The sequence below is a fragment of the Rhincodon typus genome, chromosome 28, assembly GCF_021869965.1.
Source record: "Rhincodon typus isolate 14 chromosome 28, sRhiTyp1.1, whole genome shotgun sequence".
In the NCBI taxonomy this organism is placed as follows: Eukaryota; Metazoa; Chordata; class Chondrichthyes; order Orectolobiformes; family Rhincodontidae; genus Rhincodon; species Rhincodon typus.
The window spans coordinates 29,568,018-29,585,263 of record NC_063359.1 but is presented as its reverse complement, the minus strand read 5'-3'; the positions used below and the strand labels follow the sequence as shown (position 1 = coordinate 29,585,263).

At 39.9% G+C, this 17,246-nt stretch overlaps 1 protein-coding gene across 6 annotated transcripts in view; it reads right to left on the bottom strand.

Moving 5' to 3' along the window:
• cntrl (centriolin) overlaps window positions 1-17,246 on the bottom strand; it is a 114,152-nt gene that overhangs the window by 15,010 nt on the left and 81,896 nt on the right. For all 6 annotated transcript variants that reach the window (XR_007265065.1, XM_048613717.1, XM_048613716.1 and 3 more), the window contains 8 exons: window positions 16,005-16,131; window positions 15,389-15,553; window positions 11,659-11,818; window positions 10,702-10,817; window positions 8,970-9,187; window positions 6,879-7,036; window positions 2,361-2,434; window positions 391-579 (listed from right to left, as the gene is read on the bottom strand). Coding sequence is in view for 5 of the 6 variants with exons in the window: in XM_048613717.1 (XP_048469674.1) it covers window positions 391-579; window positions 2,361-2,434; window positions 6,879-7,036; window positions 8,970-9,187; window positions 10,702-10,817; window positions 11,659-11,818; window positions 15,389-15,553; window positions 16,005-16,131 (1,207 nt within the window). In the remaining variant the exon portion in view is untranslated. The remainder of the gene's footprint in view (window positions 1-390; window positions 580-2,360; window positions 2,435-6,878; window positions 7,037-8,969; window positions 9,188-10,701; window positions 10,818-11,658; window positions 11,819-15,388; window positions 15,554-16,004; window positions 16,132-17,246) is intronic.

Sequence of the window (17,246 nt, the reverse complement as noted above, 5' to 3'; positions counted from 1 at the left end):
GGACCCTGAAGAAGGGTCTAGGCCCGAAACGTCAGCCTTCCTGCTCCTCTGATGCTGCTTGGCCTGCTGTGTTCATCCAGCTCTACACCTTGTTATACTCAATGGTACTCTGGGTTTACTAACAGCACACGGACTACAGCATTTTAAGGTACATTACTCCCACTTTTTCAAAGGCAATTAAGAATGGGAAATAACTGCTGGCCTTACTAACGATGCTCGCATTCCATGAAAACAAAATTGGAACCTTTGAACTTTTCCCTTCTTTTATAGAAACTTCCTTTATAAAATCTGTTTTTAATGTCAATTGCTGTTAACATAATCGTAATTATTTCCACAATGAAATACAACATTACTAATGGATTTATGTAGATTATTAGATAACCCTCCTACCCTTTGCTGCTCTGAGAGTTCATTTTGTTTTTCTTCAATTTGTTGCTGAAGCATGAATAACTCTTGCTCCTTTCTTTTCTCTTTCTCCAGACAAGCCTGATATTTACGTGCACTTTGATTTACATTTTCCTTCAACGTCAGCTGTTCAGTTTTTAACACATCACGCCTTTTAGTAATATTCTGAAGGTCCTAGGAAATTCATGAAACATCAATGACTATCTGACATTAGCATTTATTATGAAAATGCAGCCTTCTCAACTTTGCCCCTCACCCGCGGTGAGATGACGCTCACATTAAATTCACCAATTGTTTCTCTCTAATGACAAAACAACCCTATGGTCCTCATGGACTATGGCGACTTTACAGAAAATACAAATTTTGCAAGTATTAAGTTACAGTTAATTGAACAATTAAAAATCTAAATACTTCACATGGTTTTTGTTGAACAAGGTATAACAATTTCTGAACATGCATTGTTTATCATTGTACAAAAGCCTTTTTCTGTGCTATAACTCAACTGGAAAGATTAAACTAAGTGAACATTACACAATTACTAAATTGCACTTGTTGTAAGTATTTAGAATATATAGCTATAAAATGTGTTCCACTGAGATACTTTGGATCTGTTTACCAAGAAAGAAAAATCAAGGAAGTATTGTCCATACATAAAATATCATAACTTATAGAATCATTCAGCACAGAAATAGACCCTTCAGTCCACCTCGTCTGCGGTGACCAGACATCCTAATCTGACCTAGTCTCAATTACCAGCATTTGGCCCACATCCTTCTGAATCCTTCCTATTCATACACCCATCCAGATGCCTTTTGAATGTTGTAATTGTACCCGCCTCCATCACTTCCTCTAGCAGCTCGTTCCATACATGCATAGCCCTCTCTGTGAAAATGTTACCCCTTAGGTATTTTCAAATCTTTCTCCTCTCACCTTAAACCTGTGTCCTCTAGTTTTGGACTCCCCCACCCTAGGTAAAAGACTTTGGCTATTCACCCTATCCATGCCCCTCATGATCTTAGAAACCTCTATAAGGTCATCCTCTGCCTATGATGCTCCAGGGAAAACCGCCCCAGCCTATTCAACCTCTCTCTATGACTCCTTATACCCTCCAGTCCCGGCAACATCCCTGTAAATTTTTTCTGCACCCTCTCAAGTTTAACAACATCCTTCCTATAGAATGGCTACCAGAATTGTACTCAGTATTCAAAAAAGTGGCTTCACCAATGTCCTGTACAGCTGAAACACGATATCCCAACTCCTACACTCAATGTTTTGACCAATGAAGGCAAGCGTGCCAAACGCCTTCTTCACCATCCTGTCTACCTGTGACTCTACTTTCAAGGAACTATGCATCTCTGTTCCAAGGTGCTTTTGCTTGGGAACACTCCCCACTACCATTAACTGTATAAGTCATGCCCTGACTTGCCTTACCAAATTGCAACACTTCATATTTATCTAAATTAAACTCCTCAGCCCATTGGCCCATCTGGTCAAGATCCTGTTGTACTCTGAGATAATCTCCTTCACTGTCCACTACAGCTCCAATTTTGGTGTCATCTGCAAACTTACTAATCATACCTCCTATATGCGCATCCAAATCATTTACATAAATGATGAAAAGCAGTGGACCCAGCACTGACCCTTGTGGGATTTTAATCAAAATATCACACAGCTACTGTAAAATATTCTTTTTTTAAAAGAATGCTTCATTGTTTTGAGCTCTATGAAAATAAAGTTACTGAAAATTATATTTATGATTTTCATATTTTTCCCCATTTGAGTTGACGACATAATCAATAACCCCTTGCCTACTGCATTCCACTTATTGATAATGGAATATCTAGCACTCCATAAAATAGTTTACAAGTTACTTTTACTCTATCCATTCTTAAACCTCACAATCAACTCTGTATAAACACATGGGGGTTCAAATTAAAACAAAATCATGGCTTTACCTGATCTGCTAATTGCAGCTGATCTTTGGTATCTCTGAGATTATTCATCACCATTTGCAGCTCTGCCTTCCTCTCTATTCAATAGAAATAGTTTCTGATTAAGTATGAAATGTTTTAATTTTTTTGTATTTCCCTCACCTACTGAAAGTTGTTCCAAAGACATCTGACCAAAAAAAATTAGGTATCAATATTAACAATATTCTGATCTATTGTTCTAAGCATAGCAAAGCAGGACTTTTGCCAGCGATCCATCAAAAATATTAGGGTCAGTTCATTTTGATATTGCGAAGTAGGAAAAATGATGTATATGCAATCCGCAGGTTGCAAATCGATTCCATTCAAGTCCATTTGCAAGCCAATTTGCTTGCAAGTTAGAACACAATGCAGGACAATATAAAGGAGCCATCAGCAATTCGCAATTTCAATTTCCATTTAGGATTAAATTTTTTCATCTTCAAGCAGCTGTTTTCCTACCATCCTTTGCCAATTAGAATGTGGATCATGAAACAGCTTCTAATTTTACTGTTCCTTGCTAATTTGGTCAGCAGAAGGCAAATCACCAAAAGGCAAATTCTTGATTTGAGTGGCGGAAAAGGCGAGAGCGTGAGCCAGGGGGCAGCCGGGAAGGTAAGGTTTTCCTTATAAAACCTTGCCTCATGAGTCAGCGGCCTTCTTGATTTGAGTGGTGGGAGAGGTGAGAGTGGGGGTGGGGCAGTGAACTATTATATTCGGGCATTGGCTAAACCCGAAACACTACACGTGTAGTGTCTCCCACCCTTCCTCCTCCTCTAGCCAAAAAACAGACTGTGGGGAGGGTCGGAAAGACAAGGTAAGGTTTTTTTTCTTTATTCTTTTGGCAATCTAGAATAGAGGGACTGGAAGTTAGGGCAGTTGCATGCTCCTCTTGTAGGATGTGGGATGTAAGGGTCACTATTAGTGTCCCTTCTGACTTCACCTGCGAGAAGTGCACCCAACTCCAGCTCTTCACAGCCCGCGTTAGGGAACTGGAGCTGGAGCTGGAGCTGGATGAACTCCAGATCACTTGGGAGGCTGAGGGGGTGATAGATAGGTGTTATAAGGAGGTGGTCGCACCCAAGTTACAGGACATAGGTAGCTGGGTGACTGTCAGGAGGGGGAAAGGGAATAGGCAGATAGTGCAGGGATCCCCTGTGGCTGTTCCCCTCAATAATAAGTATACCACTTTGGATACAGTTGACGGGGACGACCTACCAGGGGAAAGCCATAGCGTCCAGATCTCTGGCACTGAACCTGGCTCTGTGGCTCAGAAGGGAAGGGGGGAGAATAGCAAAGCGATAGTGATAGGCGATTCAATGGTTAGGGCAACAGACAGGAGATTCTGTGATACCGAGCGAGACTCCCAGATGGTATGTTATCTCCCGGGTGCCAGGGTCAGGGATGTCTCGGATCGAGTCTTCAGGATTCTTGAGGGAAGGGAGAGCAGCCAGAAGTCATGGTACACATCGGTAGCAATGACATAGCTAGGAAACGGGATGAGGACCTGAAAAGTGAATATAGGGAGTTAGGATGGAGGCTAAAACGCAGGACAAGCAGAATAGTAATCTCAGGATTACTACCGGTGCCACAGGATAGTGAGGCGAGGAATAGACAGCAAGTGCAGCTGAATGCGTGGCTACAGAGCTGGTGTAGGAGGGAGGGCTTCAGATATGTGGATCATTGGGATACCTTCTGGGGAAGGTGGGACCTGTACAGGAAAGACGGGTTGCACCTGAACTGGAGGGTCACCAATATCCTGGGCGGGAGGTTTGCTAGGGCTCTTTGGGAAGTTTAAACTAGTTTGGCAAGGGGATGGGAACCGGAGTTACAAATCAGAGGATGGGGTAGCCCATGTACAGGCAGTTAGAGCAAGCAGAGAATCTGTGAGGAAGGATAAGCAGTTGATAGGGCAAAGTGGCAGTCAGTGCAATGGGTTGCGGTCTACTTCAATGCAAGAAGTGTCAGGAATAAGGGTGACGATCTCAGAGTATGGATCAGTACTTGGAACTACGATGTTGTGGCCATTATGGAGACTTGGATAACACAGGGGCAGGAATGGTTGTTGAATGTTCAGGGGTATAGATATTTCAAAGGAAAAAGGGAGGGAGGTAAAAGAGGTGAGGGAGTGGCATTGCTAATCAGGGATAGTATCACAGTTGCAGAAAGGGAGGTCATAGAGGAGGGTTTGTCCACTGACTCAGTATGGGTGGAAGTCAGAAACAGGAAAGGAGCAGTCACTTGATTGGGAGTTTTCTATAGACCCCCCAAAAGCAACAGAGACACTGAGGAACAGATTGGGAGGCAGATTTTGGAAAGGTGCAGAAGTAATAGGGTTGTTGTCATGGGTGACTTCAACTTCCCTACTATAGACTGGAACCTCCTAAGTGCAAATAGTTTGAATGGAGCAGATTTTGTTAGGTGTGTCCAGGAAGAATTTCTGACTCAATATGTAGATAGGCCGACTAGAGGGGAGGCCAAATTGGATTTGGTGCTTGGCAATGAACCAGGCCAGGTGTCAGACCTCTCAGTGGGAGAGCATTTCGGTGATAGTGATCACAACTCCCTGACTTTTACTATAGTCATGGAGAGGGACAGCAGCAGATGGTATGGGAAAGTATTTAATTGGGAGGGGGGGAATTACAATGCTATTAGGCAAGAACTGCAGAGCATAAATTGGGATCAGATGTTTTCAGGGAAATGCATGACAGAAATGTGGAGGTTGTTTAGGGAGCAGTTGCTACAAGTACTGAATAGGTTTGTCCCACTGAGGTAAGGAAAGAATGGTAAGGAACCTTGGATGACAAGACATGTGGAACACCTAGTCAAGAGGAAGAAGGAAGTTTACTTAAGGTTGAGGAAGCAAGGATCAGACAGGGCTCTAGAGGTCTATGAGGTAGCCAGGAAGGAACTGAAGAATGGAATTAGGAAAGCTAGAAGGGGGTATGAGAAAACCTTGGCAGGCAGGATCAAGGAAAACCCCAAGGCGTTCTATGCTTAGGTGAGGAACAAGAGGATGGCCAGAGTGAAGGTAGGGCAATCAGGGATAGTGGAGAGAACTTGTGCACGGAGTCAGAGGAGGTAGGGGAGGTCCTTAATGAATACTTTGCTTCAGTATTCACCAATGAGAGGGACCTTGACGTTCAGGCAGATATGATCGAACAGGTTGATGTTAGGAAGGAGGATGTGCTAGAAATTTTGAAAAACATGAGAATAGATAAGTCCCCTGGGCCAGAAGGGATATACCCAAGGTTTCTACGGGAAGCGAGTGAAGAGATTGCTGCTCCTTTGGCAATAATCTTTACGTCCTCACTGTCCACTGGAGTAGTACCAGATGATTGGAGGGTGGCAAATGTCATTCCCTTGTTCAAGAAAGGAAATAGGGATAATCCTGGGAATTACAGACCGGTCAGTCTTACTTCTGTGGTGGGCAAATTATTGGAGAGGATTCTGAGAGATAGTATTTATGATTGTTTGGAAACGCACAGTTTGATTAGAAATGGCATGGCTTTGTGAGGGGCAGGTCATGCCTCACAAACCTTATTGAATTCTTTGAGGATGTGACAAAACACATTCATGAAGGCAGAGCAGTGGATGTGGTGTGCCAACCTTAGCAAGGCATTTGATAAGATTCCACATGGTAGGTTCATTCAGAAAGTAAGGAGGCATGGGATTCAAGGAAATTTGGCTGTCTGGATACAAAACTGGCTGTCCAATAGAAGACAGAGGGTGGTAGTAGATGGAAAGTACTCAGCCTGGAGCTTGATGACCAGTGGTGTTCCGCAGGGATCTGTTCTGGGACCTCTCCTCGTTGTGATCTTTATAAATGACTTGGATGACTTGGAAGGTTGGGTTAGTAAGCTTGCCGATGACACGAAGGTTGGTGGAGTTGTGGTCAGTGTGGAGGGCTGTTGTAGATTGCAATGGGACACTGAAAAGAAGCAGAGCTGGGCAAAGAAGTGGCAGATGGAATTCAACAACGAAAAGTGTGAAGTGATTCATTTTGGAAGGTCGAATTTGATTGCAGAATACAGGGTTAATAGCAGGATTCTCGGCAGTGTGGAGGAACAGAGAGATCTTGGGGTCCACATCCATAGATCCCTCAAAGTTGCTACCCAAGTCGATAGGGTTGTAAAGAAGGTGTATGATGTGTTGGCTTTCATTGGCAGGGGAACTGAGTTTAAGAGCTGCAAGGTTATGCTGCAGCTCTACAAAACTCTGGTTAGACCACACTTGGAATATTGTGTTCAGTTCTGGTCACCTCATTATAGGAAAGATGTGGAAGCTTTAGAGAGTGTGCAGAGGAGATTTACCAGGATGCTGTCTGGAGTGTAGGGCAGGTCTTATGAGGAAAAGTTGAGGAAGCTAGGGCTTTTTTTCATTGCAGCAAAGAAGGATGTGCTCCTCCAGCTCCACACTGTGTTATCTCTGACTCCAACATCGGCAGTTCTTACTATCACTGGAATAACAGCATTTTGTGTTTTACAAAATGATTAATTGATGTACCTTGCAGACAGGTTTCCATGTCTCCAATTTTCCTGTCTAGCTCTTCCTTTTGGATAGTGACTTGACTGATTTCCTGACTCAGTTCACTTATCTCAGTTTGTTGTTTCTGCAGTTTACCTGCAGCATTTCTGTTATTGTCTTCAGTGGCTTCAAAGGCTCTGGAATAACAAAGGTGAAATATGAAAATCATATTTATAAATCTGTCTGAATTCCAAGAAGTCATTTAAAATTTAATCGTTTCAGGTTTAATGCAAAGGCATCAAAACATATGTGGAGAAATACTGAAAAAAATTATTGGATTCAATGCATTAGATTCAAATAAAAATTTTAATAGAGCGTTCTGCATAATATGAAATCCTCTTGGTGTCCATTTGCACATGCATATTTTGGGTGGCAGCTGTGGAGTGCAAGTCAGCTGGAGAATTATAACATTTGAGGACATGGTGCTACAATGGTTGATACATTCAGTGCTGCCTAGGAACAATGGAGTGATCTGTTGTTGGGTTTTCAATGGGTCAACTAGATCAGTTCTAGGGTCAGGCAGAGGTAGTATTGCTGTAAGTTCTTACTGCTCAGAGGGAGGGAAAGAAGAGGTTCCATCTCAAAAGCATATAACAGGCTCTCAGCAGTCAGGACTAAGAAAAAAACACAAGAAATAGGAGGAGGCCATTCAGCCTTTGATTCCCTTATTGGTAAACAAAAATCTGTCTCAGCCTTGAATATACTTAACAACCCAGCCTTGACACCCTTCTGCAGTAAGTAATTTCACAGATTCACTACACTTTGAGAGAAGAAATTCCTCAGGTCTTAAATATGTGAATCCTTATTCTGAGATTATATCTTGGCGTTGACTCTACCACAAGGGGAGACAACTTTACTGCAGCTACCTTGTCAAGTCCCTTAAGAGTCTTGTGTATTTCAATAAGGTCACCTCTCATTCTTCTAAATTCCAATGAGTACAAGCCTAACCTGCTCCACCTCTCCTAAGACAGTCACTCCAAACTTGGTGTCAGCCTAGGGAATCTTCTCTGGACTACCTTCAATGCCAGTATATCTTTCCTTAGATAAGGGATTTAAAACTATTCACACCTGTGGTCTGACTGATACCTTGTACAATTTTAGCAAAATTTCACTCGATTGCCTTTGAAAAAAAAGCCAACGTTCCATTTGCCTTCCCTGTTACCTGCTGAACTTGGATACAAACTTTTTGTGTTTCATGAATGAGCACACCCAAATCCCTCTGTTCTGTCGCTTTCTGCAATCTTTCTCCTTTTAAATAACATTCAGCTTCTCTATTTTTCCTGCAAAAATGAGCTTACATGTTTCCCACATTTTCTATCGTCAAGGAAAAGAGCAGAAATAACTTCTCAGGTTCTCAGAATAATCTTAACCAGTTCAGGAAAAATTTAACGTCTACTTAAAAAGTAGGGTAAATAATACCTGTGAATTATGTTTAAAGCTGTGATAAAAAAAAGTGAATGTTCTGTTTTGTGGTTTAAAGTACAAGTTGCCTATAAAGATGGTGTATAATCAATTATATTTTTGATTTTCTGTTACCATAGAAGTCTAAAACTCGAAATTCTGACATCCTGCCTTCCATCACGAACTGGAAGTCTGAATTTCTTTTTAAAGTTTTCAGTCTTCAGAAATTGTAAAGAGCGCTTTCAAAGTGTGTGGTCACTGTTTAATGTGAAAATCATGTGATCAATTAGGGCACAGCGAAGCCTCGCAAACAGTAATGAAATAAATGACCAAATCATCTATTTTTGGAATTGATTGAGGAATAAATTTTGGCTTGGACATCAAATTCTGTAGATATACTTCAAACAATGCTGAGACACTTCTGTGGTCTCATCTGAGAGACAGCACCTACAACAGTGCAGCATTTCCTCAGTACTGTAAGTAAAAGGAAACTGGAAAAATTGAACTTATGATGTATCAAGCTAGGCTTCACTCTGGGATCCACCATCAGCTGGGATCATGACAGTATTACTTATCTGTGTTGTGTAATCTGGCTTATTAAGATTATTTTTAGCTGTGTTAGTGCTTTTTTTGAAATCGAACAGGGTTCATCTCAGCTCTGCTCCTTACTTTTTGGCTTGAGTAAGTTTGTTTTCCAATACAAGGCAACTTCCTTTAATGTGGCTTTTCTCTCTCTCCAGAGATTCAATATTGTGCTGAAGTGAACTTATCTTGCTGTTCAGCTGGTCTACATCTTGCCGATCCTTCTCAATAAGCTGTTTCTGGTGGTCTATTTCTGCTCGTTGACACTGGGAAGTAAGTTGCAGGTTTTCCAATTCACTCTTCTCCTAAACAAAATGAAATTTAATAAGCCTATAAAAATTAACCATGTAATATGACCAAATAAGTCTGACTACTCTGACTACAACCTGGGTCCTTTCTTAAAAAGTATATTATGCATAAAGTTATGGTGATAAATATGCCTGTGCTCCTTTTAGGATTATTTTAAAATAAAAGTGTGCATTTGTGGAACAAAAGCTTAAATTCTTGATTATACTAGTGATATTACCTGCTGTAATAGGCCATTAAAGAAAAGAATGCTTTTACGCACAATACTAAAATAACATGGAATCTGCCTAAGGAAAAATGAACCAAAGTCTTTAAAAGGGGACAAAGAACCAACCTTTGAACGGCCATGATGTAGCACTTCTCTGTTTCACTAGGCTCATTGATAGAGATGAAACCTTGTCAATTGAAGGTGGATTTCACCAATGAAAAGCTTCCTCTCTCAGTAAATAGTCATGTTTTACATGCCACTAGTACTTAGAATTGAGATTATAATCATGTGGGAAACAGCAAAAACCAAGAAACCAGTTGACCAATTATAGTTAGAATGTCAGGAATGACACTCTATTGACAAATTCCTGTTTTTTAAATGTGTGGAATGTTTCTTACTTTCAGCTTTTTAACAGCTGACTTTAATTTTTGTACTACACCCCCTAATCCTTTACTCCTGAATCCTCAGAATAGTTTCTCCACCTCATTTGATCTCCATAATATCTTGAAAACAGTGATTAAATCCCTTTTTCTAAATTCAAGAGAATGCAATCCTAGTTTGTTTACTCTCTCAACAATGTAAACTGATGCTGCTAAGATGGTGTCCAGAACTGCTATCAGTACTCCAGATCTAAACAAGGTTTTGTGCAGCTGATGTATGTTTTCTACCCCTTGGTTTTCATGTCTTCCAGGTACAAAGGTCAACACTGTATTCACACTTTCTGATTATCTTTTGCACTTGTCCATGATATTTTAATGACAGAATGATAATACCTTTGTTAGTCCAAGTTTCTTTGTACCTCCACTGTTTTCACCTTCTCACACATAGAAGTACCCAGTTTTAGAATTTTGATTCTAAAGTGGATGACATCACATCTGTCTGCATTGAAACCATTTGCTACAGTTTTGCTCATTCACTTAACTTATCAATATCTCTTCATTTTTGACTAAATTACATAGAGGGTTGAAATGCATAAAATAGTTATGTCATGAATATGGAATTTCAAAAGGCACTTGATAAAGTACTTGATAATAGATTTGTTAGCAAAATTGAAGGCCACGAAATTGAAGTAGCAACGGCCATGTAGATATGACATTGACTAAAGGTCAGAAAACAAAGAGCTGTTGTGAATATTCTCTCTCAGACAGGAAGAAGGTGGTATGCAGGTTGTTTTATACAGGTCAATGTATGTACCAACATTGTAAATGTTATTTGTATTTATAATGTCACTACACAGGAGAAATTCTTTTATCATTGTCTCTTGAAGGTAATTTTACATTGTATTTTATTGCACAAATCACAGACCTCCCGCAGCACTGCTTGTATTCTGTCCAGTTCCTTCACTTTCAGCTCATGTTGCTGTTTCAATTCCAGAAGTTCATCATTTTCTAACTGCACCATTTCCAGAACATGTTTCAGCTCTAGGGAAGAAAACGGATAGCAAATAAAGTCTGCATTTGATGGAGACAGAAGTATCCGTAAAGGAAAAAGAAGCAAAGGAATAACTTTTTATCTGGACTGCTTTAAAGCTGAAGTTAGAAAGTTAAAATGTAACATCTTGACATATACGTGTTACTGATTAACATTAAAAGCTACATGATGATAATGCACTAAACAAATTTTGCACTCCCATTTGATCTCAATAAAAAGAATGCACGGAGAAATATTGCCTCCATTAATTACCTAGCCTCCTAACCATTACAAAAGTAGAAGCTTTTCCATTGTCTGAGCATGATGAAACTAAACAATAACCGACCAATACAAAGTTTTCTCTACAAGTAATTTGTTAGGAAATCGACCATGAAGTAATAAACTAAGACCAGCAAAATTTCAAGGATTTCTGATACAAATCTAAAATATCAACTGCTCATTCCATATATTTTAAGATTCATGTCTTGTAAACAAATGTCCGTCAATTCTCAAACAGCTGACTGGGAACGAGCATTTCATATCAGCATGTACTAAAAAAGAATCCTTTTCAACACAGTGGATAAACTATAACCATTGAATAAACCTCCCTCACTTTACACTTAAGTTCGGTAAGATACTAAAAATTTAGGAACAAGGTGGAGCTACTCATTGTAACTTCAAACTTTAACAAAATGACTGTCTCATCATTTTGACAGCGTTAAGAAAACTTATGTTTTATCTATTCTCAATTACTTGTCAGCAAAACAATTTTCAAGAAATTAATATTGTCACAGAACAGTTTCTATGCTAACAATTATGTTGGAAAACGTTTTGCAATTTTTGGAAACCAACCTGTCTTTTGCTTGATTGTCTGTGCTCGCAAGCTCTGAAGCCTTACTTCCTCATTCATCACTTCTTGTTTTGACAAGAAAAGCTGTGAGTTCTTTTCACTGATCTGAGCATTAAGTTCACCTTTTTGTGCACTCATTTCTTCAAGCAATGCCTTCAGTTCCTGTAAATCATATTTTTAAAAATAGAATTTCAGCATGTTTTATCACACATTATAGTCCTAAAAACAGATCTTACTGTAAAAATATTTCAGATGTAACCTCTGATTAGAAACACTGATTTTTGGTTAGCATACATACAATCATAAATAAATAAGGTACAGAGAGACCAGACGTCCTAAAATTCAGCATAGCAAGTGTCTCCTCTTAATCTACAAAACACATACAAATTGAAAGATTTTATAGATCAGTTTGGGTCTCCAGTTTTCCCTTCAAAATTGATAAGACATATGTCCCAAATGGATCTATCCATTTTAAAGGTACTACCATGTTTAACTATTTGTTAACTAGTTGATCGAGCACAATTTCTGCACATTATGATTTTGTTAAGACATCAATTTTAAATTAAAAAATAATTCCTAATAATCAACACAAAATAATCTCATAACACAAAAAATCACGTTTCACAACTGTGACATTGGTTTTAATTCTGTTTGTTACGGCAAATGAAATATTAAATAAAAACCGAAAGAACTACGGATGCTGTAACTCAAACAAAAACAGAAGTTGCTGGAAAAGCTCAGCAGGTCTGGCAGCATCTGTGAAGAGAAATCAGAGTTAACGTTTTGGCTCCTGAGCCGTTAACATTAACTCTGATTTCTCTTCACAGATGTTGCCAGACCTACTGAGCTTTTCCAGCAACTTCTGTTTTTGTCAATGAAATATTAACTAACACTTCAAACTACAAAATATGCCCTAACTTCCTAATGCAACTGAAAACCCCATAGCATGCCTACACATTAGACTACACTCAGTAGAAATGAAGCACCGTGTTTGCAGTCCTTAAGTTTCTTTCGGCTTTAACAAAATCTCTTCAATCTGGCCCACAAGGGTGAACCTATCAGTTTCCTTTTAAAACAAAATTGCTTTCACTCAATCTTCTGACCATATTTAAATAGGCTTCTAGTAGCAAGGCACCCATTGACAACTCTTTTGTCTTTAACTTTGTCTTTAATCTTTTCTTATTGACATACTACTTGGGAGGTTAAACAGAAAAAATCTTTCGTCCTCTACTTGGCATAGCAACATCTAGTATGAGTCTTCTTCCCTAAATCTCCCTATCTGACTCAGAGTATGTATGCAGCAAGAAGTGCTGCCTTCTCTTTTGCGTCCAGGTGTTAAAGCTTGCACCTCACTTTCAATCAGTTTTGACATGAGGCCCTATCCCAATGGTAACCAAACATCACATTGACTTGTCACTGTGTATGTTTAGGACGAGGTCATATGGGTTCTTGTCAAAACATTACATTTTACATTAAATTAGAAGGGACATTTAAAATATAGCCATTTTACAAGGTTCAGCACTTGCAAAGGTAGAGTTTTCCCCAAGATTAATCTTTCAACATCAGCTGCGAATCTGTCTGAAATAAATGGAGTAAAAACAAAAGGTACTGGGGCAATTGAGCAGGTCTGGCAGCATTTGTGGAGAGAGAAACAGTCAACGTTTCAAAGAGTTACACTGGACTCAAAACATTAACTCCAAATCTATCTCCACAGATGTTGCCTGACCTGCTGAGTTTCTCCAGTATTTTGTCTTTATTTCAGATTTCTAGAATCAGCAGTACTTTGCTTTTGCTGAAAAAGATGTAGTCGAGGAGAATACTAAGATACAGTCTATTAGACTAGACGGGATTGAGGTTCATAAGGAGGAGGTGTTAGCAATTCTGGAAGGTGTGAAAATAGATAAGTCCCCTGGGCCGGATGGGATTTATCCTAGGATTCTCTGGGAAGCTAGAGAGGAGATTGCAGAGCCTTTGGCTTTGATCTTTATGTCGTCATTGTCTTCAGGAATAGTGCCAGAAGACTGGAGACTAGCAAATGTTGTCCCCTTGTTCAAGAAGGGGAGTAGAGACAACCCTGGTAATTATAGACCAGTGAGCCTTACTTTGGTTGTGGGTAAAGTGTTGGAAAGGATTATAAGAGATAGGATTTATAATCATCTAGAAAGGAATAATTTGATTAGGGATAGTCAACACGGTTTTGTGAAGGGTAGGTCGTGCCTCACAAACCTTATTGAGTTCTTCGAGAAGGTGACCAAACAGGTGGATGAGGATAAAGCGGTTGATGTGGTGTATTTGGATTTCAGTAAAGCGTTTGATAAGGTTTCCCATGGTAGGCTATTGCAGAAAATACGGAGGCATGGGATTGAGGGTGATTTAGCGGTTTGGATCAGAAATTGGCTAGCTGTAAGAAGACAGAGGGTGGTGGTTGATGGGAAATGTTCATCCTGGAGTTCAGTTACTAGTGGTGTACCTCAAGGATCTGTTTTGGGGCCACTGCTGTTTGTCATTTTTATAAATGACCTGGATGAGGGCTTAGAAGGATGGGTTAGTAAATTTGCGGATGACACCAAAGTCGGTGGAGTTGTGGATAGTGCGGAAGGATGTTGCAGGTTACAGAGGGACACAGATAAGCTGCAGAGCTGGGCTGAGAGGTGGCAAATGGAGTTTAATGCGGAAAAGTGTGAGGTGATTCACTTTGGAAGGAGTAACAGGAATACAGAGTACTGGGCTAATGGTAAGATTCTTGGTAGTGTGGATGAGCAGAAAGATTTCGGTGTCCATGTGCATAGATCACTGAAAGTTGCCACCCAGGTTGATAGCGTTGTTAAGAAGGCGTACAGTATGTTAGGTTTTATTGGTAGAGGGATTGAGTTTCGGAGCCATGAGGTCATGTTGCAGCTGTACAAAACTCTGGTGCGGCCGCACATGGAGTATTGCGTACAGTTCTGGTCACCGCATTATAGGAAGGATGTGGAAGCATTGGAAAGGGTGCAGAGGAGATTTACCAGGATGTTGCCTGGTATGGAGGGAAGGTCTTATGAGGAAAGGCTGAGGGTTTTGAGGCTGTTTTCGTTAGAGAGAAGAAGGTTAAGAGGTGGCTTAATAGAGACATACAAGATGATCAGAGGATTAGATAGGGTGGACAGTGGGAGCCTTTTTCCTCGGATGGTGATGGCTAGCACGAGGGGACATAGCTTTAAATTGAGGGGTGATAGATATAGGACAGATGTCAGAGGTAGGTTCTTTACTCAGGGAGTAGTAAGGACGTGGAATGCCCTGCCTGCAAAAATAGTAGACTCGCCCACTTTAAGGGCATTTAAATGGTCATTGGATAAACATATGGATGATAATGGAATAGTTTAGGTTAGATGGGCTTCAGATTGGTTTCACAGGTCGGCGCAACATCGAGGGCCGAAGGGCCTGTACTGCGCTGTAATGTTCTACGTTCTAGATGGAGCTGTTCTGGAATACATGCAGTATAGAACATGCAACAAAAAGAACAGTTGGGAAAGAAAGTCTCCAAGTAGCCAGAAAATCAAGCAAATTTTGCCAGGAGATTAAAACGATTTCACAGCATCTCCCTTTGAGACACCTCAAGAGAAGAAATTTAAGGCAAGCAGAGCAAATTTCCCAAAAGTAAACTTTTGCCTGAGGGAAAATATCCTACTTCAGGATGATTTGGCGATATTGAAAACTTTCAGAATACGCATTGCATTGCAAATAAATACTCACTCGAATGTGACGCTGCTTATCAGTCACTTCTGACTCAACATTACGAAGAACGTCCAACAGGCTTGCTTTTTTTTCTTCACTATCATTCTGAAAAATGCGAAGCTCCTCTTTCTTTTTGCCTGAAAATCTGTCCAGCATCATTAACTCTTTCTGCAGTGCTTCAATCTGATGGGAGAGAAACAAAAGTCACAATATCACAGCTGTAAATTTGGTCCTAGATTTAAAATTAAAATTATGAATTGGAAGTTAAGCCTTTGCCTCCACTGTGTTTCATCTTGTGTTCTTTTGAAAAATATATTCTTAACCGTATCAAATTTCCAAGTTTTTCTTTCATTTATAGAATCTCCCAAGCCATTCAGAACACTGGCTGAGAGGCAAGCAAGTGACCAGCATTCAAGTCTTTGATTATGCTGGTCTGTTACTAGACACAAAGAAGTGAGTGACGAGCTAGTTAATATTTCCACATTTTCCAACTTGTTGGCATCTTGCTCCATACTTCAACAGGAGCAACTAAATTCATTATTCCTACAGCATTAATATCTGATACTGGGTAACCTGAACAAGAAAAATTGGATTATTCGATCAATGGATTTCATGGGACTGTTTCTTAAATTACCTTACTATTTAGACTTTCCAATTCATTGTTTTTGTCCTGTATCGATGTTGCTGTTTCTCTCAACATTTCCTGGTGCTGCTTCTCTTTGGTTTCTGCCAAATGGATCTCTGCCTGTAGTTTTTCTAGGCTGAACAGTAAAATTAATAAATTCTTCTGTATTATAGCTTGCAATTGGAAAAATATCTTACGTCAGCAAGAACAGCAAACATTACTTTAATGAAACTTATTCCCTGAAGATGAACTCTCCCAAATTTGTAATGTTAATTACTATTGTCTTTTATGCTGCAAAGCTGCTGTATTTTGTCCCCCAATTAGCTTCAAGTTGCATTTTATGCTATAACACTGAACAGTTACTATAAATTGAACATTGTTAGAAAATGCAAAATGTTTAGCTACTGAAGTTATTTTTCTAAAAAAAAATTACGTATTGATCATTCTTTAGCTATCAAATGCCACACCTCTCATTTTAAATACTGCATAACAGTTATTCGACCATTTCAAGCACACATACAATTACTTCATCATTACAGGCACATTTTCTAAACACCTCACAGGGATATATTAGCATTCTTAATTTTTTCTTACAGGACCAAGTTGCACACACTTGTAACAGGATGCTGCTACTGTTAGGGGTCAAACCAACCTGCACACAGCTCCCTATGGAAGAAGACTGATCAGCTTTTACATGCCAGGAGTAGATAAGAGCTGTGGAGGAATTGTTGTAGGAGCCATTGTGCAATATCTCTTCAAATTTTCAGAAATTTTCCCTTTTACTTTTTAATCTTACCATACAAACTTTGCATAACAAACAGCAGCTTCTTTAATTAGTCCTGCACATTAAAAGCTTTTCGTCCTTGCTTTCACACATATGATAGAGCATAGATTAGAGAGGGAGGTCTTCGTTCTTGTATCATCACTTGTATGCAGGCACTAAGGTTAAGGGATAGGATGTCAAAGGTACCAGCCCACTGGGATGATAAAATTACATCAGAGATAGTAGGAACTGCAGATGCTGGAGAATCCGAGACAACAAGGTGCAGGGCTGGATGAACACAGCAGGCCAAGCAGCATCATAGGAGCAGAGAGGCTGACGTTTCGGGCCTAGACCCTTCATCAGAAAAGGGGGAGGGGAAGGGGGTTTTGAAATAAATAGGGAGAGAGTGGGAGGCGGATAGAAGAGGGATAGAGGAGAGGATAGGTGGAGAGGAAACAAACAGGTCGAAGAGGCGGGGATGGAGCCAG